At 44.1% G+C, this 25,208-nt stretch overlaps 1 protein-coding gene across 2 annotated transcripts in view; it reads right to left on the reverse strand.

The window, feature by feature from the left end:
• The window catches only part of LOC138453740 (scavenger receptor cysteine-rich domain-containing group B protein-like), a 157,809-nt gene that overhangs the window by 11,685 nt on the left and 120,916 nt on the right, over nt 1-25,208 (reverse strand). For both annotated transcript variants that reach the window (XR_011260511.1, XM_069606867.1), the window contains one exon: nt 15,346-15,467. Coding sequence is in view for 1 of the 2 variants with exons in the window: in XM_069606867.1 (XP_069462968.1) it covers nt 15,346-15,467 (122 nt within the window). In the remaining variant the exon portion in view is untranslated. The remainder of the gene's footprint in view (nt 1-15,345; nt 15,468-25,208) is intronic.

Raw genomic sequence — 25,208 nt, forward strand, 5'->3', positions numbered from 1 at the left:
TCAGTTTGTGAGTGCATCCCTTCCATATGCTGCTCCTTCACTTTGTGAGTGCATCCCTTCCATATGCGGATCCTTCAGTTTGTGAGTGCATCCCTTCCATATGCGGCTCCTTCACTTTGTGAGTGCATCCCTTCCATATGCGGCTCCTTCACTTTGTGAGTGCATCCCTTCCATATGCGGCTCCTTCACTTTGTGAGTGCATCCCTTCCATATGCGGCTCCTTCACTTTGTGAGTGCATCCCTTCCATATGCGGCTCCTTCACTTTGTGAGTGCATCCCTTCCATATGCGGCTCCTTCACTTTGTGAGTGCATCCCTTCCATATGCGGATCCTTCAGTTTGTGAGTGCATCCCTTCCATATGCGGCTCCTTCACTTTGTGAGTGCATCCCTTCCATGTGCTGCTCCTGGACTTTGTGAGTGCATCCCTTTCATGTGCGGCTCCTTCACTTTGTGAGTGCATCCCTTCCATATGCGGCTCCTTCACTTTGTGAGTGCATCCCTTTCATGTGCGGCTCCTTCACTTTGTGAGTGCATCCCTTTCATATGCTGCTCCTTCACTTTGTGAGTGCATCCCTTCCATATGCTGCTCCTGGACTTTGTGAGTGCATCCCTTCCATATGCGGCTCCTTCACTTTGTGAGTGCATCCCTTCCATATGCGGCTCCTTCACTTTGTGAGTGCATCCCTTCCATATGCGGCTCTTTCACTTTGTGAGTGCATCCCTTTCATATGCTGCTCCTTCACTTTGTGAGTGCATCCCTTTCATATGCTGCTCCTGGACTTTGTGAGTGCATCCCTTCCATATGCGGCTCCTTCACTTTGTGAGTGCATCCCTTTCATATGCGGCTCCTTCACTTTGTGAGTGCATCCCTTTCATATGCTGCTCCTTCACTTTGTGAGTGCATCCCTTCCATATGCGGCTCCTTCACTTTGTGAGTGAATCCCTTTCATATGCGGCTCCTTCACTTTGTGAGTGCATCCCTTCCATATGCGGCTCCTTCACTTTGTGAGTGAATCCCTTCCATATGCTGCTCGTTCACTTTGTGAGTGCATCCCTTCCATATGCGGCTCTTTCACTTTGTGAGTGCATCCCTTTCATATGCGGCTCCTTCACTTTGTGAGTGCATCCCTTTCATATGCTGCTCCTTCACTTTGTGAGTGCATCCCTTTCATATGCTGCTCCTGGACTTTGTGAGTGCATCCCTTCCATATGCGGCTCCTTCACTTTGTGAGTGCATCCCTTTCATATGATGCTCCTGGACTTTGTGAGTGCATCCCTTCCATATGCGGCTCCTTCACTTTGTGAGTGCATCCCTTTCATATGATGCTCCTGGACTTTGTGAGTGCATCCCTTTCATATGCTGCTCCTTCACTTTGTGAGTGCATCCCTTCCATATGCGGCTCCTTCACTTTGTGAGTGAATCCCTTTCATATGCGGCTCCTTCACTTTGTGAGTGCATCCCTTCCATATGCGGCTCCTTCACTTTGTGAGTGAATCCCTTCCATATGCTGCTCGTTCACTTTGTGAGTGCATCCCTTCCATATGCGGCTCTTTCACTTTGTGAGTGCATCCCTTTCATATGCGGATCCTTCAGTTTGTGAGTGCATCCCTTCCATATGCTGCTCCTTCACTTTGTGAGTGCATCCCTTCCATATGCTGCTCCTGGACTTTGTGAGTGCATCCCTTCCATGTGCGGCTCCTTCACTTTGTGAGTGCATCCCTTCCATATGCGGCTCCTTCACTTTGTGAGTGCATCCCTTTCATATGCGGCTCCTTCACTTTGTGAGTGCATCCCTTCCATATGCTGCTCCTTCACTTTGTGAGTGCATCCCTTCCATATGCTGCTCCTGGACTTTGTGAGTGCATCCCTTCCATATGCTGCTCCTTCACTTTGTGAGTGCAACCCTTTCATATGCTGCTCCTTCACTTTGTGAGTGCATCCCTTCCATATGCGGCTCCTTCACTTTGTGAGTGAATCCCTTCCATATGCTGCTCCTTCACTTTGTGAGTGCATCCCTTCCATATGCGGCTCTTTCACTTTGTGAGTGCATCCCTTTCATATGCGGATCCTTCAGTTTGTGAGTGCATCCCTTCCATATGCTGCTCCTTCACTTTGTGAGTGCATCCCTTCCATATGCTGCTCCTGGACTTTGTGAGTGCATCCCTTCCATATGCGGCTCCTTCACTTTGTGAGTGCATCCCTTCCATATGCGGCTCCTTCACTTTGTGAGTGCATCCCTTTCATATGCTGCTCCTTCACTTTGTGAGTGCATCCCTTTCATATGCTGCTCCTGGACTTTGTGAGTGCATCCCTTCCATATGCGGCTCCTTCACTTTGTGAGTGCATCCCTTCCATATGCGGCTCCTTCACTTTGTGAGTGCATCCCTTTCATATGCGGCTCCTTCACTTTGTGAGTGCATCCCTTCCATATGCTGCTCGTTCACTTTGTGAGTGCATCCCTTCCATATGCTGCTCCTGGACTTTGTGAGTGCATCCCTTTCATATGCGGCTCCTTCACTTTGTGAGTGCATGCATCCCTTCCATATGCTGCTCCTTCACTTTGTGAGTGCATCCCTTTAATATGCGGCTCCTTCACTTTGTGAGTGCATCCCTTTCATATGCTGCTCCTTCACTTTGTGAGTGCATCCCTTTCATATGCTGCTCCTGGACTTTGTGAGTGCATCCCTTCCATATGCGGCTCCTTCACTTTGTGAGTGCATCCCTTCCATATGCGGCTCCTTCACTTTGTGAGTGCATCCCTTTCATATGCGGCTCCTTCACTTTGTGAGTGCATCCCTTTCATATGCGGCTCCTTCACTTTGTGAGTGCAACCCTTTCATATGCGGCTCCTTCACTTTGTGAGTGCAACCCTTTCATATGCGGCTCCTTCACTTTGTGAGTGCATCCCTTCCATATGCGGCTCCTTCACTTTGTGAGTGCATCCCTTCCATATGCGGCTCCTTCACTTTGTGAGTGAATCCCTTTCATATGCGGCTCCTTCACTTTGTGAGTGCATCCCTTTCATATGCGGCTCCTTCACTTTGTGAGTGCATCCCTTTCATATGCTGCTCCTTCACTTTGTGAGTGCATCCCTTCCATATGCGGCTCCTTCACTTTGTGAGTGCATCCCTTTCATATGCGGCTCCTTCACTTTGTGAGTGCATCCCTTTCATATGCGGCTCCTTCACTTTGTGAGTGCATCCCTTTCATATGCGGCTCCTTCACTTTGTGAGGGCATCCCTTTCATATGCGGATCCTTCACTTTGTGAGTGAATCCCTTCCATATGCGGCTCCTTCACTTTGTGAGTGCATCCCTTTCATATGCTGCTCCTTCACTTTGTGAGTGCATCCCTTCCATATGCGGCTCCTGGACTTTGTGAGTGCATCCCTTTCATATGCGGCTCCTTCACTTTGTGAGTGCATCCCTTTCATATGCTGCTCCTTCACTTTGTGAGTGCATCCCTTCCATATGCGGCTCCTTCACTTTGTGAGTGAATCCCTTTCATATGCGGCTCCTTCACTTTGTGAGTGCATCCCTTCCATATGCGGCTCCTTCACTTTGTGAGTGAATCCCTTCCATATGCTGCTCCTGGACTTTGTGAGTGCATCCCTTCCATATGCTGCTCCTTCACTTTGTGAGTGCAACCCTTTCATATGCTGCTCCTTCACTTTGTGAGTGCATCCCTTCCATATGCGGCTCCCTCACTTTGTGAGTGCATCCCTTCCATATGCTGCTCCTGGACTTTGTGAGTGCATCCCTTCCATATGCGGCTCCTTCACTTTGTGAGTGCATCCCTTCCATATGCGGCTCCTTCACTTTGTGAGTGCATCCCTTTCATATGCGGCTCCTTCACTTTGTGAGTGCATCCCTTCCATATGCTGCTCCTTCACTTTGTGAGTGCATCCCTTCCATATGCTGCTCCTGGACTTTGTGAGTGCATCCCTTCCATATGCTGCTCCTTCACTTTGTGAGTGCAACCCTTTCATATGCTGCTCCTTCACTTTGTGAGTGCATCCCTTCCATATGCGGCTCCTTCACTTTGTGAGTGAATCCCTTCCATATGCTGCTCCTTCACTTTGTGAGTGCATCCCTTCCATATGCGGCTCTTTCACTTTGTGAGTGCATCCCTTTCATATGCGGATCCTTCAGTTTGTGAGTGCATCCCTTCCATATGCTGCTCCTTCACTTTGTGAGTGCATCCCTTCCATATGCTGCTCCTGGACTTTGTGAGTGCATCCCTTCCATATGCGGCTCCTTCACTTTGTGAGTGCATCCCTTCCATATGCGGCTCCTTCACTTTGTGAGTGCATCCCTTTCATATGCTGCTCCTTCACTTTGTGAGTGCATCCCTTTCATATGCTGCTCCTGGACTTTGTGAGTGCATCCCTTCCATATGCGGCTCCTTCACTTTGTGAGTGCATCCCTTTCATATGCGGCTCCTTCACTTTGTGAGTGCATCCCTTTCATATGCGGCTCCTTCACTTTGTGAGTGCATCCCTTCCATATGCTGCTCCTGGACTTTGTGAGTGCATCCCTTCCATATGCGGCACCTTCACTTTGTGAGTGCATGCATCCCTTCCATATGCTGCTCCTTCACTTTGTGAGTGCATCCCTTTCATATGCGGCTCCTTCACTTTGTGAGTGCATCCCTTTCATATGCTGCTCCTTCACTTTGTGAGTGCATCCCTTTCATATGCTGCTCCTTCACTTTGTGAGTGCATCCCTTTCATATGCTGCTCCTGGACTTTGTGAGTGCATCCCTTCCATATGCGGCTCCTTCACATTGTGAGTGCATCCCTTCCATATGCGGCTCCTTCACTTTGTGAGTGCATCCCTTTCATATGCGGCTCCTTCACTTTGTGAGTGCATCCCTTTCATATGCGGCTCCTTCACTTTGTGAGTGCAACCCTTTCATATGCGGCTCCTTCACTTTGTGAGTGCAACCCTTTCATATGCGGCTCCTTCACTTTGTGAGTGCATCCCTTCCATATGCGGCTCCTTCACTTTGTGAGTGCATCCCTTCCATATGCGGCTCCTTCACTTTGTGAGTGAATCCCTTTCATATGCGGCTCCTTCACTTTGTGAGTGCATCCCTTTCATATGCGGCTCCTTCACTTTGTGAGTGCATCCCTTTCATATGCTGCTCCTTCACTTTGTGAGTGCATCCCTTCCATATGCGGCTCCTTCACTTTGTGAGTGAATCCCTTTCATATGCGGCTCCTTCACTTTGTGAGTGCAACCCTTTCATATGCTGCTCCTTCACTTTGTGAGTGCATCCCTTCCATATGCGGCTCCTTCACTTTGTGAGTGCATCCCTTTCATATGCGGCTCCTTCACTTTGTGAGGGCATCCCTTTCATATGCGGATCCTTCACTTTGTGAGTGAATCCCTTCCATATGCTGCTCCTTCACTTTGTGAGTGCATCCCTTTCATATGCTGCTCCTTCAGTTTGTGAGTGCATCCCTTCCTTATGCTGCTCCTTCACTTTGTGAGTGCATCCCTTCCACATGCGGCTCCTTCACTTTGTGAGTGCATCCCTTCCATATGCTGCTCCTTCACTTTGTGAGTGCATCCCTTCCACATGCTGCTCCTTCACTTTGTCACTGCATCCCTTCCACATGCGGCTCCTTCACTTTGTGAGTGAATCCCTTCCATATGCTGCTCATTCACTTTGTGAGTGCAACCCTTTCATATGCGGCTCCTTCACTTTGTGAGTGCATCCCTTCCATATGCGGCTCCTTCACTTTGTGAGTGCATCCCTTCCATATGCGGCTCCTTCACTTTGTGAGTACATCCCTTCCATATGCGGCTCCTTCACTTTGTGAGTGAATCCCTTTCATATGCTGCTCCTTCACTTTGTGAGTGCATCCCTTCCATATGCGGCTCCTTCACTTTGTGAGTGAATCCCTTTCATATGCGGCTCCTTCACTTTGTGAGTGCAACCCTTTCATATGCTGCTCCTTCACTTTGTGAGTGCATCCCTTCCATATGCGGCTCCTTCACTTTGTGAGTGCATCCCTTTCATATGCGGCTCCTTAACTTTGTGAGTGCATCCCTTCCATATGCTGCTCCTTCAGTTTGTGAGTGCATCCCTTCCATATGCTGCTCCTTCACTTTGTGAGTGCATCCCTTCCATATGCGGCTCCTTCACTTTTTGAGTGCATCCCTTCCATATGCTGCTCCTTCAGTTTGTGAGTGCATCCCTTCCATATGCTGCTCCTTCACTTTGTGGGTGCATCCCTTCCATATGCTGCTCCTTCTCTTTGTGAGTGCATCCCTTCCATATGCTGCTCCTTCACTTTGTGAGTGCATCCCTTCCATATGCTGCTCTTGGACTTTGTGAGTGCATCCCTTCCATATGCTGCTCCTTCATTTGTGAGTGCATCCCTTTCATATGCTGCTCCTTCACTTTGTGAGTGCATCCCTTCCATATGCTGCTCCTGGACTTTGTGAGTGCATCCCTTCCATATGCGGCTCCTTCACTTTGTGAGTGCATCCCTTCCATATGCCGCTCCTTCACTTTGTGAGTGCATCCCTTCCATATGCCGCTCCTTCACTTTGTGAGTGCATCCCTTCCATATGCGGCTCCTTCACTTTGTGAGTGCATCCCTTTCATATGCGGCTCCTTCACTTTGTGAATGCATCCCTTCCATATGCTGCTCCTTGACTTTGTGATATGCTGGGTAAATGCAGCCCAAGAGCCAAGTCTCAGCGCAAGATGATTCCTGCCCCCCCAACCACTAAATCCATCTCCATAAGGTTCCTAGTTGGCCTCAAGAACTCCTAGGAAGCCAGGTCCATGATATTGCTCTCAAATGAGACACAGTTCAGACACTCTCATTTAAAAGTGCCTGTAGTTCCTCCCAGTTTTTCTATCTATAGAACATGGCCATTTATGGTCTTTCAGGGTGCTTAGAAGATTATACCTCTGGCCCCATCTTTTCCTACATCCCCACTTTGTCGCAGATCCACAGTCGAATTTTTACACAGTCTATTGAATACCACCACAATGAAAACTCTGTAACTCACAATTCTTTCTAAATGAAATCAAAGATATTCACAGGAAATACAAACAAGCCATTTTTGTTGCTAAAAATATTTTTTTCCAATGAACAAAGCATGAATGCTGACAATGCCCCAAGGAAAATATTGCCGACCATTACATCATTTCTGAATCCGGTGGCTGCTTATAACTCGATTGCCATCTCATATGAGCATTGTTTTGCTCTGAATAATGCATTTTCTTCAAAGATTTCAGATATTCAAATATAAAAAAACTCCCTGGATGTCTTACAGGTTACAACGTTTGTATGCCTAAATCTACAATTAAATGTAAGTTTCTTAAGGTCATAGCCATCTCCTTAAGAACCTTCGACCTACTATCCATCTGAAAGACTACCTACCCGCCTTTACTGATAAAACCTTTGCTAATTCTTTTACAGGTATTTTAACCTCTTTTGATAATAAATCATACACTGAAGTGATAGTTTCGGCCCAGTGCTTAATTTTTAGAAAAAAAGGTGCCAGAGCCAAAATAATCTTGGCTCACTAATGCCGGTGCAAGCGGACCGGCTCAGTGCTAGATCGGCCTACCACCAGCCCATCACACTGCTGCTGCTCCGTGTCACATGTTTGCCATTACAGCAACTGCTGGCATGAGCTAGTAGTGCGATGGATGGGGAAGGAGCACACATATCTATCTTTGTTTATTACGCAACTTCTTTTATTACATGTCTTAAATCACTGTGAGTACTGTGGGGTTAACTATATTTTTCAGGTTGGCATTATCTTGATTCTGGAATTTACAGTTTACCAATAAAGCCACAACCATATTGTTTTGGCTTAACATGTTGCTATAAGGATTTACATGCTGTCATGTTGCTTTATTATGCAATTTGTGTTTTTTTGTAATTTAACTCAAACAGCATTACTGTAGAGTGTAGACCTTGAAATCCAACTATTTGAGCCAAGGTTTGTGATCCTGGTCAAACCCTCTGCCCCCACCACCTCTTTGACATCCCTTCGCCCTCCTGGCCATCTGTCTGACCATCCCACTCAAGGCCGTTACTAGGATTTGCGGAGCCAACTGCGGCGAGTTAAGTGTGGGGCCCCTTAATTTGCATGGGATTACATCACAGGAAGTTGCATCACAGGACTTGACATCTCCAGAAGTTTCATCACAGGAAGTGAGTGTTAATTGCCTGCAAACATAGCCTTCATAATTTCAATAGTGCCTCAGACTGGGAAATTCCAGAAATTTAAAATAAACATGTACAGACGTAAAAGACTTATTTAGAATAAGTTTTGCCTATAAATTGAGAGCACGGCCAAGGAAGCCTACCACTAACCAATCAGTCTTGGGCATGTAAGTTCCATCCCAGAGGCTTTTCTTCAGATTCACCAGTTGCACGTTGGAATACATACAACAGCACTAACAAACCTATGGGAGTAGGGTTGTCTTTATGTAGATCTATAAGAGACAGTAACTCGTGAGAACTTATTCTACGTCCAGTATTCGGCCTTTTACAGAGTGCCAGCATATTTATTAGAAGATTTCTTCTTTGAGGTCATTTTTCTGCTGTTCATTACTTTTTTTTAAAGTCCAATGCTCTTGTCTTGCGCACTTTCCTCTAAGGGGAAGGTCAATTGAACTGCATGTGTATATTTCACATTAAGATATGTTCACTTACACTGCGTACATTCATGGGGGCCAGCTTTTGATATTTGCTATGGGGGCAAAGGTTCCCCCAGTGAAGTGAGAGAGCCATGCTCATCCCAGTCAAAACAGCACATTTTACAGCACATGTTGCAGCAGGAATAGGAAAAAAAGCCATACGATTTGCAGGAGGGTTGGAATATATAACATCTCAAAAACAATCTCTTATGCAGTACATGGTACAAGTCACACCTGATGCATGTTGTGTCTGTCTGGTACTACAGGTGAAAGGAGTGGAAATGGCCAATCACAATTAGAGCAGCTGAAAGAGGGCATCAACCCGAGCCTCAGATTACAAATTTCCCCCGGACAATTTTAGAATTGTAAATGCGTCACAATGGGATTGTAAACGGTGTTTGTGTGGAAAGTGCCAATCTCCTACCAACTGCCACATTCAGGAAAAAAAAATGTTGGTATGAGGCTGGGGGCCCATCTTGGTTTTGCAGCACGGACCCAGTAAGGTGTTAAAATAAGAGACAAAAACGGGACAGACCGTTGTTTTTTTAAAAAAGATTCAAAGCCACATTGCTCAGAACACTTGCAAGTCAGTGATATACACCACAAACCTACGTGTCTGCCTCACTAACAAACGAGTGCGCAACAGTTAATGCAAGCAAGATTAAACTCTGTGGGGGAGACATTCAAAGGAAGGAAAGGCGAAGTTCATGAAAAAAAGAAAAACATGCTTTTCTCTTCCGCATGTTTAAGAAACCGTATCACATCCGCTGATAAATTGACAACTGTATTTGCCAAAAATAAAATACATATGAGATGAAAATGTGGGACTCGTACATAGTGACAAGGATCAGACACCAGTCACCAACGCAAGATTTTGAACATAAGCTTGCAGGCCCGGGGTAAGATTCCCCTAGCTGTTTAAAGTTGCAGACAAGCATTGGCAATGCCAACAGTTCGGTGGTTTGTAGGGGTACCTTACGTGCTGCTGCACGTCTTCAGCATGGTAGCAGGGGTGGACTGGCCCATAGGGAACTCTGGAGATTTCCCGGTGGGCCTCTGCACCCTGGGCCTCTTTTGTGTGGCATTTACAAATGTTCTCATAGGAAAAGCATTGGGCTTGCTGAAAATGTGTCATCTGGGGCCACTTTGAACATTATTTCCAGGGCCTCTTTTGGTCCCCAGTAATTATTTCCAGGGCCTCTTTTAGTTCCCAGTCCACCCCTGCATGGTAGGCCTAAAAGACCCCTGCAGGAGCCATTGCCTCGTTTCTTGTACAACGACCAGGCCACAACTCCTGCACACAAATACGGTGCGCGAGTCCAGAGGCACCCGGCACTGTAGTCAATGCACCTTCTCCACGCTGCTACTGCGTCTGCTGGCAAGGTGAGGAAGTAACGGGCTTGGCTGCTGTTTCAGAAGTTCTTCCTGGAACATTCTGAAATAGCGCCGGCGTGGTTACCTGATGTCATGTAAAATGATGGCAGGTGCAACGCCGGCAAACTGTTACATTGTTTCAGTCCTGCCGGCGCCACCTGCCATGAAGGAACGACAGATAGCCCTGCCGTTCTGGAGGAATTCTTTTTACTGCCTGAAAACGGCCCTGCAGCTAATCAACGAGTTCCTCCAAAGTGTGTGTGTTTTAGAGATCTGACTGTCTGCTCTGCAGCAGAGCACTGGGATCGGTCAGATCTCCACAAAAAAAGAAAAGATGCAACAAGGAGGTGTGGCCGGACCTGAGCATGACCAGGGCAGCTGCAGAAAGAGTGCAGGTGCAGAAGAACAGTGCTGGTGTTGGCCACAATGCCAGTGTTTTTTTAACCTATATGTTAAACCCCTATATGACATTTTTATCAAACATAATTTATGATACCATTCCTACGCTGACGACACTCAAGTCTATGTTAAAGTAGAGGACACCAATTTCAACATGTAGGGTCTAACCATCCATCTCAAAGAAGTTAAAACCTGGATGCTGGAGAATGCATGTGAACTAAATCCCAATAAGACCAAGCTCAATCTCCTGTGACCAAAACATGAATTCATAGATGCTGTCAAAGCATGCATGTACTCCCCTCATGCGATTTAATATGATTTATCAATGACCCTGGCCACCAATGTCAAGAATCTAGGATTTTTGGGGAATTGTGACCTTAACCTATATACCCAAATAAACCAACTTATGAAATCCTCTTTTTGTATACAATACATATCCCCAGACGAGCCTCTGTCTTTTTTGATTGAGAAATCCCACCTGCTGTGGTTGGAATTTTAATCATTTCTAAGATCGACTATTCTGATTTGCTATATCTGGCTATTCCTGATCACCAAATCAAGTGAATTCAAAGAATTCAAAATTCCGCTAGTCGACCGATTTCACAAATAGACTCTGTCATGCCGTTCTGCAAACGGCTGCGTTGGCTTCCAATTAGAGCACGGATCATTTTTGAAGTTTAATGCTTCACTTTTAAATGTCTCCACAGACTTGCCCCAACCCCAGCCTGAAACGAAAATTCATTGTTACATATCAACTAGATCGCTACGCACTCCTAAATCTCACTTTAAATGCAGAAGTGACTGGAGATTTTCCATTGCAGCCCCTCCTCGTCTTTGGAATTCACGTCCTCTTCAATTTCTCTCTATAAATAATGTTTTGGCATTTCAGAAAACCAAAGAAAAACCTTGTAGGCTTCTTTTCTAAGTTATAGACAATGCTTTTGCCTTGATACCATTTCCTCACCATGAGGGAGTATATGCTATGATCATTTGATAGCCCACTCCCATGTGAGGCACACTTTCTCACATCACCTAATATTGATGGGCCAATCTCATCCCTCACAATGTTGCCAAGCATATATGTCTCTTCCCTTTTTGTGTTCCTCACATTCACTGTTATACTGCCAGCTCTTGGTGCTGGCGCTTCTGCGAGGCAGCCTGTCACTCCCAGACTGTCTTCCTGGTTTCCCAGGAGGGACACTTAAACACTTCTCTGAAAAAGCCTCTATACCTTAAGGCTACATATGAGCACAACTCAAGTTAATCACACAACCATGTGCTGACTGATTGAGTACCGCAAAATCACTGTAGTGGAAACCACCCTCACAGAAAGTTCCTTGACGTCACATGCAGGTTTCCTTTTATTTCCTTTTTCATTCATTTGATCCTCAATCAATGATTACAAACACACACCTACTACCAGCATAGACAGACCCTCCTGCTCAACCCCTTTGTATGGTTGCATTTGTTTGTCTGTCTTGCTTTAATCCTACACCCAATTCTCGTATCCTCTCCTCTTTTTTACCCATTACCTTTCCACTACAGATCACTATCTCATTCTCTCAAGGAGGGGGCATAATACACCTCAAGCCTCAAAGCTGTAGGTGCAGTGGTGATGGGCACAACATAAAGGCATTAAACCAATTTTGGCCTTGTTCTCAGTGTGATGTAATCCTTCGGCATCATTTTCCAGGAAAGCATGTTTGGACATTCAGGCCAGGCTCTTCTATGGTAAGATTCTGTGGCTAGATTTTTTAAAGAACCTTGAAACAGATTAATTGTCTCCACCTGTCTACCTCTTCCTATATTATAGTCAGAACCAATAAACAACTGGTTAAGAATCAGGTGATGGATAGGTTTCAAGGTGCTATGGAAAACCTTCAATTGTGGAAGAAAAGTAATAAGGCCATTTTGTTTTAAATATCCAGGGAGATAATGAAACATATTTGATCCATAATCTTAGCGTTTTAGCCAGGGAATTGCTTGTGCGCTTCGGGTTTAACCTGTTGCCAATTGGGCACAATTTAGCTCACTTGTCCATCGATTCTGATCTTGCTATCTCATGTCCAATTTGCTCTGGTCTAGAAGTAACACCAATGGACTTTATCCTCTTGCGTCTAAGGTACTTGTGTCTGCTTTGCTATGCACTTATTCCCATATTGAAATGTATGGGTTTTGCTCAGTGTAGGTCAGTGATTATGCACCTATAACTAATTTCGGACTTGCCAGCGGCTTGGGTACTACTGATTTATTTGACCAGAGCTTAGAGAATCAGAGGGACCATGATTTAGTAGCCCACTGCTGGTGCACCTTAACTTTGTATATTTTGATTTATGTATGAAATTCAGCAACACAGTTCATTTGTTTGAAGTTTTAGGACCGTGTATTCTGAGCTTCTTTAGGTTCATAGGGCCTCTGGTGGTGCAGGGAAATTGTTTCAGTAATTCCGTTACTGCCACTTTTCCCACACCGCCTAATTATAATTTTTGATGGATTTACTGCAGATGAAATTACTGTGCAGTAAATCCACCGACCTTTTGAGGAAAAGTGGCAGATTCACCTCCAACACTCTGGATGTAAATTATTCACGGTAGTTCCAAAAATCAGTGAATTTAGAGCATAGTAACTCCTCTAGCGTTAAATCTGCCAAAAATCCAAATCGAGTCTTATGGACTCTAAAAATGGGTAATTACCACCACTTGTAATCACATGGTTACTTCGCAGGAAAAAGTGGTATTAACAGTAATTGAGTTTGGTGGTAATTTGGCAGATTTACAGCTGTGTTACAACCAAACTCGTTATGAGACAACATTTTAAGAGGTTTTGATTTGTTGAACTTTCTGATGAATTTTACTGCAGTTTATTTGATTGTCCCAGTTTTTTTTAACTTTCATAGAATTTATTCAAGCCGTTTGATACTATGATTTTTGGATACATTATACAGTATTTTATTTGATTGTGCTATTTTTATGGCCTCATCCAAAATAACATTTTAAAATAATGAAAAGTAAAAAACATTTTTTGGTGTACTTCAATACATAGGAAAAGCATACTCTACAGCTGTACACTTAGTTAATGCTTTAGGAGTCATTATTTACAGTCAGTGTGCCTTGCATTTTAAGATGAATGCCAAAACGTTAATTTTGTTGTCAAAGAATGTTGAAGAATGCCTTTGTAAAATGAGTGGTATTTCTAGATGAACTGATACTTGACATACCCTCCAAATGTCACAACTTTATAGCAATAGCCAATAGTACCACCAGGTAATGATCTATGTGTCCCCAGCTTATTGACCTTTGCAAGTCTTCCTAGGTAAGCATTATCTTCTGACATCATTGTGGTCTACCTCCTCCTGCACTAAATTGGCAGTTATCTTGATCAGCCAAAAAATACAATAGCAATCATATCCCCTCCCATCTACAATTCAACCCCTTTGTTGCAACAAAGTCATACTAAAACTGTGCACAACCACTGATTACTTGATTGTCATGCTTTAAAAAAGTTATAGTATGGACTTTTCAACACATGGCTGGGTCCATATACACTGGGTGTGGATATATGCTTCAGGCTGAAGTTACTACTTAACAAACATTTTCACTTCCAAGCACAGGAAATGAATAAACATGCCTTCTATGTCTATGGTACTAATTGAAGGACAAAGATGTATCAATAATATGCATTGGCTTGAATATCTTTTCTTTGAAAGTGTCCACTGATAGGTGTGAAGACAGGATAAACAATTCACTTGACCCCCATGCACTTAATTTTGTCGTAGATGTTAGTAAACTTAAATCTCTCTCACTACTCCATGTGATTTGAACTACCAGTGATATCATTGATGATTACATCAATGATGTCATTCATGCACACCTGGGTTGCGGAACAGGGGACTCAGTGTTAAGGTTGCTTAGTTTACGTTAACTGCCGAATGTCTTTAATTAAAGCCACTTTAAATAATTAACCTACGTTTTTTCACAAATATTCTGTGAAAAAACTTGAGTTAGAGTCCCTTTATGACCCCGAGTAGATTCATTGTATACCAAGCATAATTTTGAAAGTTTTTCTTTTTTCTCTTTGTATTTGAATTATTTTCAACACCTGCACCTTGAATTATTCTCTAATATATGTAACCATTGGGTTAGATTGTTTGTACATGCAGATGTTATGAAGAAGTTAATAGCAGTGCAACTGAATTAAGAGAATCGATGCATGTCAAACTATTTAATGTGTATACTTCGAAATACCCTTAAATGTTCTTTCTCCGTGTTGTTTTTTACATTTTCAACATGTTGAGTCCAGGTTGAATTACTAGCTTGGGAATACAATTTTTTCATTTAAATTAACTTGAGCTGTTTATAATAAATTGTGATATAGATTTAGACTATAACATTCAGTTGTATGTGTTTCTTTACATGTTTCTTTATACAGTATTTTGTCTTGTCAGTATATGTGACCGACAAGGGTTGATGTTCTAGCAATTAAGTCTAGAATTGGTACCACACACCTATTTAGGGAAGTGGTTGGAGGTTTTTGCCTTCATAGAGAGACATCTTCTTGTATGCACTTTGTGGGAAATCTATATAGGGTACCCACCAGCCCCTAGAGTCATACATAGTAATGGCAGGTGGAAACACTTTTGAATAATGTCATCTTTTATGCAATGCCACTGTCCCATTCACAACAACACTCCACCCTTACTTTCAAAGACACCATGTTTGGATGCTCAGGTATTATTTGTGTGCCCCTTTCCTGGACACCAGACAAGTAAGTGCCCAGAAGCCTCTCTCCTAAATAGGAGGGAAACCTCCCTGTATGGAACATAGACATTCAATTTAATTACAAAAACTGTGATGCAGACTTGAACGCTGCACAGTTGTTCTCTCTGTGGTACTTACAGCCTCTTCCAGCACTGCAGTGGAATTGCTTGCATCCTCTAATGGGAGGCGGGTACTCATCTCCACATTCACAAGAAGAATACTCGTGCCTTTGGAAAGCTGTCCGGGCGATGGACTCAGTGCTGTGGGAAAAGGACAGACAAAGTCAAAGTGGCACCTGCTACTGGACAAGGACAGCTAGGAGTGAAGAAAATATGTGAACCAGAAGATCTGTCATACTATAAATACATATAATAAAATTCACTGCTGCCAAGTGGTCCAACTGACCATCACATGTAATGGTGGAATGCATTGAATCATTCCTCTGGCCACCCTGTCATTCCATCATGCTTAGCCTCTCTGTCCATGTCTGTCACATTACATAAGGAAACACACCATATGCAAACCAGTTTTGGGCTGAGGGGTTCATGGGAGCAGTCGAACCCGAACTGCTAGTACAAGCTCACTGAATAGTCATGTGATGGCAATGTTAAGATAATGCACTGCAGATTCACAATAGGCAAATGCCTTTATAGGCAAAGGATGGACTGGATAATCTCAGGGTGATGACAATCCTGGTACAAGGAAGGAGAGCACCACATTAAAAAGGAAAAACTGGCAGGGATGAATGACAGCCATCACCCATTGTGTGAATAATGTTTCACCACATCAAAAGGGATCGGTGCACACAGCCGTAGGCAATGGAACCAATTGATTCCTGGAAATATAAATTGTGTGTGATGACTAAAATAAATAGAAAGCTCTCATTACCTATCTGGTGACTGCAACCAGTTAGTGGAGCCAGCCGAGCGAGGACTTGATTGCATACACAAAATAATAATTATGCTTACCGGATCATTACCAAAAAATTGCTCTCACAAGGTCTGTAATATAATGAAGGCACTGCGTGATGCTAGGGCTGCGACGGAGTAACCGCGTGGTGGTCTTGTACTGCAACTGATCCCACGCCCAAAAATCGATGGAAAAGCAAGCACAGCCAAACGGTCCACATGGCTCAGCTGATCATAAACCAATATGCAAATAAGCCCACGTGACAAAACCGTTCAGATCTGAACCACGACTTCAGAAATCACGTGATCCCTCATCCAACCTCCACAAACTGCATCTTTCTAATGAGGCCGCCATGGGTGGGTGGCCAAGAATATATTGGAGGTAACAGCTAAATGGTGCGCTATCCTACCAGTTATTAGCTAGTCAATCTACTATTCACAGCAATAAAAACAGGGTATAATAAAGAGCCTTGAATGAGCTAATGGTTTTGATGCAATTAATACATCTTACAATTTTTCACCACTTAAGCTGCTCAACATGATGTAATGTTTTCGAATTGAAAATCCATAGTTGCTCTTTGTCTGACAATTCATTGGCTCTCAGCATTGTTTTCCTGAATCTTGTTCACACAAAACCAGTTAAGTTCTTCTCCTTTGTGCCCCACAGTGTGTGACCAAAGGTGTGCTAAGCGTCCTAGTACATATTTTAGAGCGATGCTTATTAACTCTTAAATTAACTGTTCTTGAGGTCTTACCAATGTATACTGTTCGCCGTGGGCGTATAATGGCATTTTTGCTTTTACATGTAATGAAAGATCTTAAATACCATGTTTTGCCTCTTTTCGAACATGTACATGCCACACACGAAGTGCTTGGGTAATGGCCCACCACTGGTTGGTTATGTACACCCAAAATCCCTGGACCACCCGTCAAACCTCTACTGGCCAGTGCCAATTTTTGCTTTAGATTCTTACCCTTTTGAAAGCAAATAAAAGCTTCTCAAGTTTCACTTCTGTGGTATTTAGTGCTCTCCAGTTTTTAAACACAGCTCCTGGAATAGCCATATGGTATTGGCAGAAGGTGCAGAACATACTATGCCGTCACTATTGGTTTCACTATTTCAGGCAACAAGTAAGTTGTCCTGATCAGCAAATCTTGCTCTTTGTCTGCAGTTTTTTCGGATAGTCTTGTTCATTAAGTAAGTCTATTCTGCAGGATATCAGCATGTGTATTAAAGGGTTATATACCATTTTACCGATGACAAATTCAGAGTGGTACATTTCATTGTGACCAAAATACAGAAAAACTGATTTAGTTTTTAAAATTTGTACGGGCCAGTCCCCCCAAGACCCCTTTTTTTATCGGTATAATGCCACCCCAACCCCATCCTGACCCACTTTAACCCCTTACCCCACTATTCTATATATATGTATTTAATATTTTTGGTATTTTTTGGGATTATGGTCTTTGGTGAAATGTATCACTCTGAAATGTTTTCGGTAAATTGAGTGGGTAGCGTATTAAAGCTGGAAATAGCCATAGAATTACGACGTGATCGTAGGAAGATACCATATGGAAGATTTTGTACCAAATTTTTCGGATGATGGCTAGTAAAATGTAATGTTGTGTTAAGTTCAGCTGTTTTTCTAAACAGTTCAGTCTCAAAATGACCTTCATCATGTACAATTGAAAGATCAAGAAAGGATATGTTATCAGGTGATGATTTGCATGTAAACCGTAAATCATCATCCAATTCATTGATCCATTCGACAAACTGCCCGAGTGTCTCAGCGTAACCGTTCCAGATGATCAAAATATCATCAATGTACCAACGATAAAAATGAGTGGACTGAAAAATATGGATTGCCATTGTTTAAGATAAGCTGTTCTTCAGTTAACACCATATAAATGATGGCCATATTGAGTCTGAATGTAGAGCCCATTGCTGTGCCTTTGCATTGGATGAAGTGTTCATCCTTATACATGAAAAAGCCGTTTTGTAAGACCAGCGCAGCACAGGCTGTATAAAAATCAGTTGGTACTTCATGAGGACTACAGCATTTATAGTCTCTAAACTCTTAAAGGGATGGTCTAGTAAAAATGTTTATTTAAAAAACAGATAGGCGACATAAATAAAAATACTAGCATTCTCCGTTTTTAAACTTCCTATGCAAATTTTTGAGCTATTCAAGCTCAAAATTCGCAAAAGCATGCACATGGGCGCATCCATTTTGTGAAATGGAGGCCCTCCTGTGCTGGCTTTTGCTTTTGCGGCACTAATGAAGGAAAAGCCAGCCAGCTGTAGTAAACAAAGGCTACCGCTGGGTGGCTTTCCCTTCATTAGTGCTGCAGGCGGAGGACGGGGACCGGAGACCAGAGCAGGAAAGCTGCAGCTGAATCTCGGTAAGTGCTATTTATTTTTTTTTTAAATGGAGGAGCCCGGAAAACTTAGAAATAAAACCGCAGTTTTGAAAACGTTGTATTTATGTTTGCGGCCGCTTTTGAAGCGACCGCAAACATAAATACAACGTTATTGCGTTGGAAAACACTGCGGTTTTTCTTTCCAAGTTTCTCAGGCTCCTCCGGCTCGGAGGAGCCTGAGAAAGAAAAACTGCAGTGTTTACATAACTACCCAAATTGAACAGAACGAATGGCATTTGCCTTTCATAAAATAAAAAAAAAACACACACACACACACACAAACACACACACACACACCCCCTCAACCCCACCCCCATGCTCCCCCCCCCCCCCCGGGAACTGAACTTGCAGTACCAAAATGGGACATTACAACTTTCATTTGTTATTTTTCATCATGTCATACAGTGCAATGGTGAAGTCTCCAGCTGACTGCGGTCGGCTTTAATTCATAAATTCAAAGAGGACATTTCATGTTGCTTATTTTAGCTGGGAAGACCTCTGAATAAAGTGGGTGGACTCTGTCCCCCCGTGTGTACCCTCGACTTGAGCTCTGGGTGTAAGTTTAAAGTGTCCGCACCTGGGTCAGGGCCAGAAAATCAGGGCCTGCACTTATCAATGCGCTGAACATGAGTGGGATAGGGCAAATGTCTGGTGATTGCAACTTTTGCCAAGGATATAAAGATAAAATACAGCCTGCACAATGTGAAAAGGCATTTATCTCAAGAGCTTAAAAACATACACTGAAGCAATACATTTGAAGGGAGAATGCAGCTGCTAATTTGGGACCCCAGCATATTCTTCCATCCCTCCCCCTGCATCACGTGTTATCCCTCTCCCTTAATGTACAATGCTCCATTGCTCTGCAGTTATTTTCGAGCCATAAACACCTCCATACATACACAAATGCATACAGGTCACAGGAATACAAGAACACACATCTGTTTTCACCTCATCAGGAACATGTAGCTTGAGTGCCTAGACACAGCGAGCAAGGTCCCCGTCTGGATATATATCCCCAGAATTAGGGAATCTAAGTATCATCACAATGTAAGCATAAAAATGTGATAGATGGAAAGCTCTGAATAATGTTTAACCACTGGAATTGCTTGAGGTAGCTTCTATCCCTGATGATTATGGGTATTTTTGATTTGTAAACAGGTCAATATAGACACACACTCTCTGCAGGCTTCTTTAGGGCATCTAACAATCCAATTGTTGCTATACAGCACTCAGGAACGTCATTTCACCAAAATGACAGAGGTAGCGGAAGTGACATCACACAACCCTTGACCTCTGATAACATCAGGAAGTGATGTCATTAACCCCACCCCCAAGTGACATCACGGGAAGTGATGGCACATGACCTTCAGATGTGTATATCACCTGTGTTTCCAGGCGCTCTCATTCCAGCCAGCTATAAGAACTGAGGCACAGAGGGAGGGGTGATTTGTCCACGATCACACATTTGGGGAGTGTAATTCTCCGGATTCGACGTGGGGCCTATATGTAAAACATACACAATGCAGTACTTGTAACAGGGTGATCAAAATCTCTAACGCAGGCTACAGCTAGTGTATGAAACACATATAGATCAATAGACACATAAATACTTGTTATCTGTGCCATTGATGTGTTAAACAAACCAAAAAAGCACGCACCCAGAGGGGTGTGCACTGTCTGTTTACCCAGGAGTCTGTAAATTAAATATTGACCAGAATTTAATATCAACGAAATTCCCTGGTTATAAATGGATCTATGCGTCAGCTACCACCACTATAGAAGAAACCTATTGTGCAGGTGTAAACTGAAGCCATCTGTCTCAGTGTGCATTTATATTTAAGTTATGTTAACCCGAAATCCGAAGGCCTCGAATCTCGCCTTTCTGAAATCTAAATGCCCAACATAGAGAAGCGGCTACAGGCATAGAGGCAAACTAGAGGACAGGAGATTTGGGTAGGGTCAGTCATACCCACCGACACTCTCCAATCCTGCCAGCCTTAGAGAGGCACTAGTATGTCATTAAATTTCACAATATCCCTACATGTCAGCACTCAAACGACGAGACGCGGCAGCTTCTAAATGCCTCCATCTAGACCTGGACAAGGCCCCCCAAATGCCCCAAATGCCCCCATTCAGTCCAACCCTCCAGGTTGATAAAGTCACCCGCATTCTCATCCAAGCTTAGGTGTACTTGTCAGGGAGGGGGTACTTATCAGGCCACACCTGTTTTCCGTCCCTTAGTGTGAATTAAATAATTAAATATGGCACAAAGGCAGCTTCTCAGGGGCAGTCTCACCTGCAGGATGGAAAGTGCTGGTGTGTCTGTGGCGCAGCAGAGCAGGAAGGAACAATGGGCTGCCACTGCAAGCTCTTTAAATCTGTCGGGTTCCCTGAGTATCTAGCGGCCAATCAGGGAAGGTGGGAGGTGGGTGAGGTGAGGGGGGGGGAAGGGAACAAAGACGGGTGCGGGGGCAGCAGGAAAGCACTTACAGTGCTAATTAAATCAATAAATATGGCAAGATAATGGTAGCTTGAATGCCCCTCTGAGGAGCCACATGTATGTAGGCTCAGTAAGTACCGCAATAGTGCTTCAATGAATCAAAAATAATGGAGGTGACCTATATGAGAAACCTCTTGGAATGGTGGAACTAAAACACCACCTTTATGGATTGACTGGGTGGTACTAAAGCACCATATTTGAAACAAAGACTTCCTCTGCCTGAACAATGGCTATTATTGCCTCCCTCAGTGCTGCTAAAGTGCCTTCCATGAGTCAAAATGAGCAAATTAATTAAGCAATATGACCCGAGTGGCGGGGGCATTACCGACTCTGGGAATGCCCCGTGGGCCCATAGTTATAGGCCCGAGCGAAGCAAGGGCCTTAACGAAGACCCCAGGGCATTACCTGATTTGCGTGACTGGTGCACTAGCATTTTTTTCTGTCCTGAAAAGTTTCGAAAAAAAGAACAAGACCAAGAAAATGGCCACCGGAAAAGGGAAATCGGAGTTCGTTTTCCCTTTCCATGGCGGCCATTGGGAGCGGACGTGCTGGGAACAGAAGTGTTTCTAGCGCGTCTGCTTCTGAAAAAAAAGGAGAAGAAGGTAAGTGGGGTTGGGAGGGCAGAAGGGAGGGAGGGGGAAAAAAAAAGTACCTGCGTCCCCGGCAGAGGACGACGGAAGCCTCCAGCCGTGTAGCGGCGCGGAGCGGGGGTTGGAACTGATGTTCCACAGCAGTAAACTGTTACTCAATTTACTTCCAGATGGCATGCTCCTCTGAACTTCTGATAACTCATTGCAGCCCCAATTTTCCAGGTTCTGCCCATGACTCCTGAGAAGTAGTACTATTCTCATTGTCATGTCAACAATACAACCTGACATGCATTGACTTCTTGGCAATTGTAAAAAGTAAAGAGAGACTTGTGAAATGAGAATTACCTATGAAGGGTTATTGCATGCATGTTACTGCATAACTGTAAGGTCCCTTGCTGGTATCCAGTGTAGGGTTGTACGGATGAGTGTTTGAAAGGACCTTGTTGACAGAATCTTCCAAAAAGTGTCACCCACATTGCTTTACTGTGAACATATCTGAAATGTATGAGGACCAACTTCCAAACAGCCAGGTCTACATTTCCATGTGCAGTTCGACAAATGTATGCATCCAAATGCCCTGGTATTGTCCATCAATGCTTGTACTCATCATCTGCATTAGTTCATGTAAACTGGATAGCCTATCCACATGCATAGAGATGTAACCATCTTTAACCACCACTGTGTTACAATGCACTAAATATTTCAACTCTTTCATAAGCTAATAATGCAAGATGGTAGTTACAAGTAATTCATCATGAAATTGGAAAGTGGTTTGAACAGTATGTACTGAGAATCGACCTGAGTTGAGTCACTGACCTGCATTTTTGTGTCACCAGTAGCAGCATCGCTGTCATTTGTGACATCATGGTCAAGATATTGTATTGTATACTCATATATTGTATTGTACCCGAACCGCGGCTTTGAAATATTGCCTCTGCCATTCAAAGTCAGTTGTTGTTGACGTTATGCCAAAAACCTGCATTCATTGATAACTTCCAATGCTTGTCCTACTGAACGCTGCATTCCAGCCCCGCTAACTAACCACTGTTCTGCCCACTAATGATCACTGTGCAATGCACAGTCTGATGCGACACTCTCCTTGAACTATGCCTGCATACGTTGCACTGTCCTTTATCTGTTAGGCCTACATCTGACGCTAACCTCAGGATATCTGCATAGCCGAACTCTATTGTGCCTCAAAATTTGAACTTGAGCCTGTTCGTCCATAATTGCTACCAGCCTTAGCACATATGTATTGCCTAATTTTGCACCTACTTGCTTGTGCCTTCAGATTTGCCTCATACATGACACTCTAGCTTTGCAGCGTTAGGCTCAATCCTACATTCAGTGGCCGCCCCTTGGATTATTGGCCTCAAGTGTCCTCCCTGAACCTAGGCGTTGCCTAACCCTGTCCATGTACTATAGATGCTGCCACACTGCACTCTGTCCTGCACCCTAGGTTCACTAACAGACTACATCTGACTTGTGGTTTGCCTCACGGTCGCTAACAGACCACATTTAATTAGTGTTGCACCTGATGGTCGCCAATAGACCACACTTGATGTGTGTTGTGCCTCATGGTCGCTAATAGACCACATTTGATTTGTGTTGTACCTTATAGTCGCTAATAGACCACATTTGATTTGTGTTATGTCCTAGCCTCACACGCTATGTACTATAGTCACTGTCTGATTGCCTTATCTAGGTGCCCTCAGTCTCGGCATTTGCGCCTCCCTTGCTAGGTATTGTAGTCACTGTTTGATTGCCATATCTAGGTGCCCTCAGTCTCTGTATTTTAGCCTACCATGTTATGTATTATAGTCACTGTTTGATTGCCACATCTAGGTCTCCTCAGTCTCCATATCTTAGCCCTGTTGGAACAGGCGTATTTAGGTGTCTCCCATGCTATGTACTCTAGACACTGCCCATTCGTGCCTCATATACTTGTGCCCCTACTAGTGAATGGTGCCTAGACCTTACAGATCTAGCCTCACAGTTACCGACATTAGTACCTTGACGGCCAGTTATCCTAGTCCACACACACCAAGTGGCATTGCTAGCTTACAGGAATAGCCTCGTACTATGTCTAGCTCACTCAACATTTACTTTCTAATGAGCATGGCCACACTGCACACCTCCCCTAAGAACAGCCACACTGAAGTTCCCCCTTGCAAGCCAGCTTTCGCGCCTCCTCTCCTACTTACTACACCGAAGATACCTAACTACCTTGGCCACATCAGCCCCGTGCACCAGGCTATGCCAGGCCAACTAGTCTACACCTCTCAGCCTACCCCAACTCACGAGAGAAACCTTACATTACGCACCAGACTTAATAAACTCTATGAACCTCTTAGAAGATCCCTCCCCACTATAAAACGCACAACGAAAGACCAACACATTAGAATATGCACTGTACCCCCTCAATCCTCCCCATCAGGGGAGTTAGCACCCCAACACATGCAAAGGGTAGAATACTTGACTGGATCGCCGATTCCAACTGTTCAGCCACAGTATCTTCTATTACGCCGCTCTCTTGGACAGACCACTCCTCGGTGTCCTTTAATTTACTAACTACCAAACCACCCAGCCCTGACCCACAGGTAGCTCCACCATGCCTTACAAGAAACAAAAAGAATATTACAGCGGATAATATTATTCCCCTGATCCTTCCTACCTTAAATGCACTGCCAGACAACCTCGACCCTAGTGCTTTTGTCAACGAATTCAACAACATCATGCGCACCACTATGGACAAAGTTGCCCCTCTCAAAATGCGAACAAGCAAACCCAAGGCACATTTAAACAAGTGGTTCACGCCAGAACTTAAGGCCTTGCACCTAAACAAAAGAAAATGCGAATCCGACTGGAAACTATGTCCAACCGAAGAGAATAAAGCGAATTTAACTAATATCTCTCGGCATTATAAAAATGAAATCTGTCTAGCGAAACGTAACTCCTACAATGTTCGCATTGCCAATGCCAACTCAAGTATGAAGGAGCTCTTTTCCATCTTGAAAGAACTTGAGTCCCCCATTGCCACACCTGATACGTGCATTAAAGACCAGACCTGGTGCACAGATATCCAAACAGCCCTAGCAAATAAAATCACCACACTGCAAAACAAAATCCAACTAAAAAAAGATTCCCTAAACCTCACAAACAAGCCGCCACTTAACAACACTATCAACGACCCAACCAACAAATTCTTCTTCACTAAAACTACCATCTTAGAGGTAGAGAAAATCATCCTCTCCCTCAAACCGTCGAACTGTAAAGGTGACATCTGCCCAGCACAACTAATAAAGGACGCTGCCAGAGACCTTTCACCGTTCATCTCAAAACTGATCAACACCTCCTTCGCCACAGGTAATATCCCGGTGAACCTAAAACAATCATGGGTGCTCACACTTCTCAAGAAGCAGACTCTTGACCCCCTCATCCACACTATTTATCGGCCCATCACTACCGTACCCTTCCTACTGAAGATACTAGACAAGGTTGCCTATACACAAATTCAAAGACACCTTGAATTAAACAATCTACTGGGAGCCAGACAATCTGGTTTCCGTCCACTCCACAGTA

Source organism: Ambystoma mexicanum, chromosome 1p, assembly GCF_040938575.1.
Source record: "Ambystoma mexicanum isolate Mex_15411 chromosome 1p, UKY_AmexF1_1, whole genome shotgun sequence".
NCBI classification, from domain to species: domain Eukaryota; kingdom Metazoa; phylum Chordata; class Amphibia; order Caudata; family Ambystomatidae; genus Ambystoma; species Ambystoma mexicanum.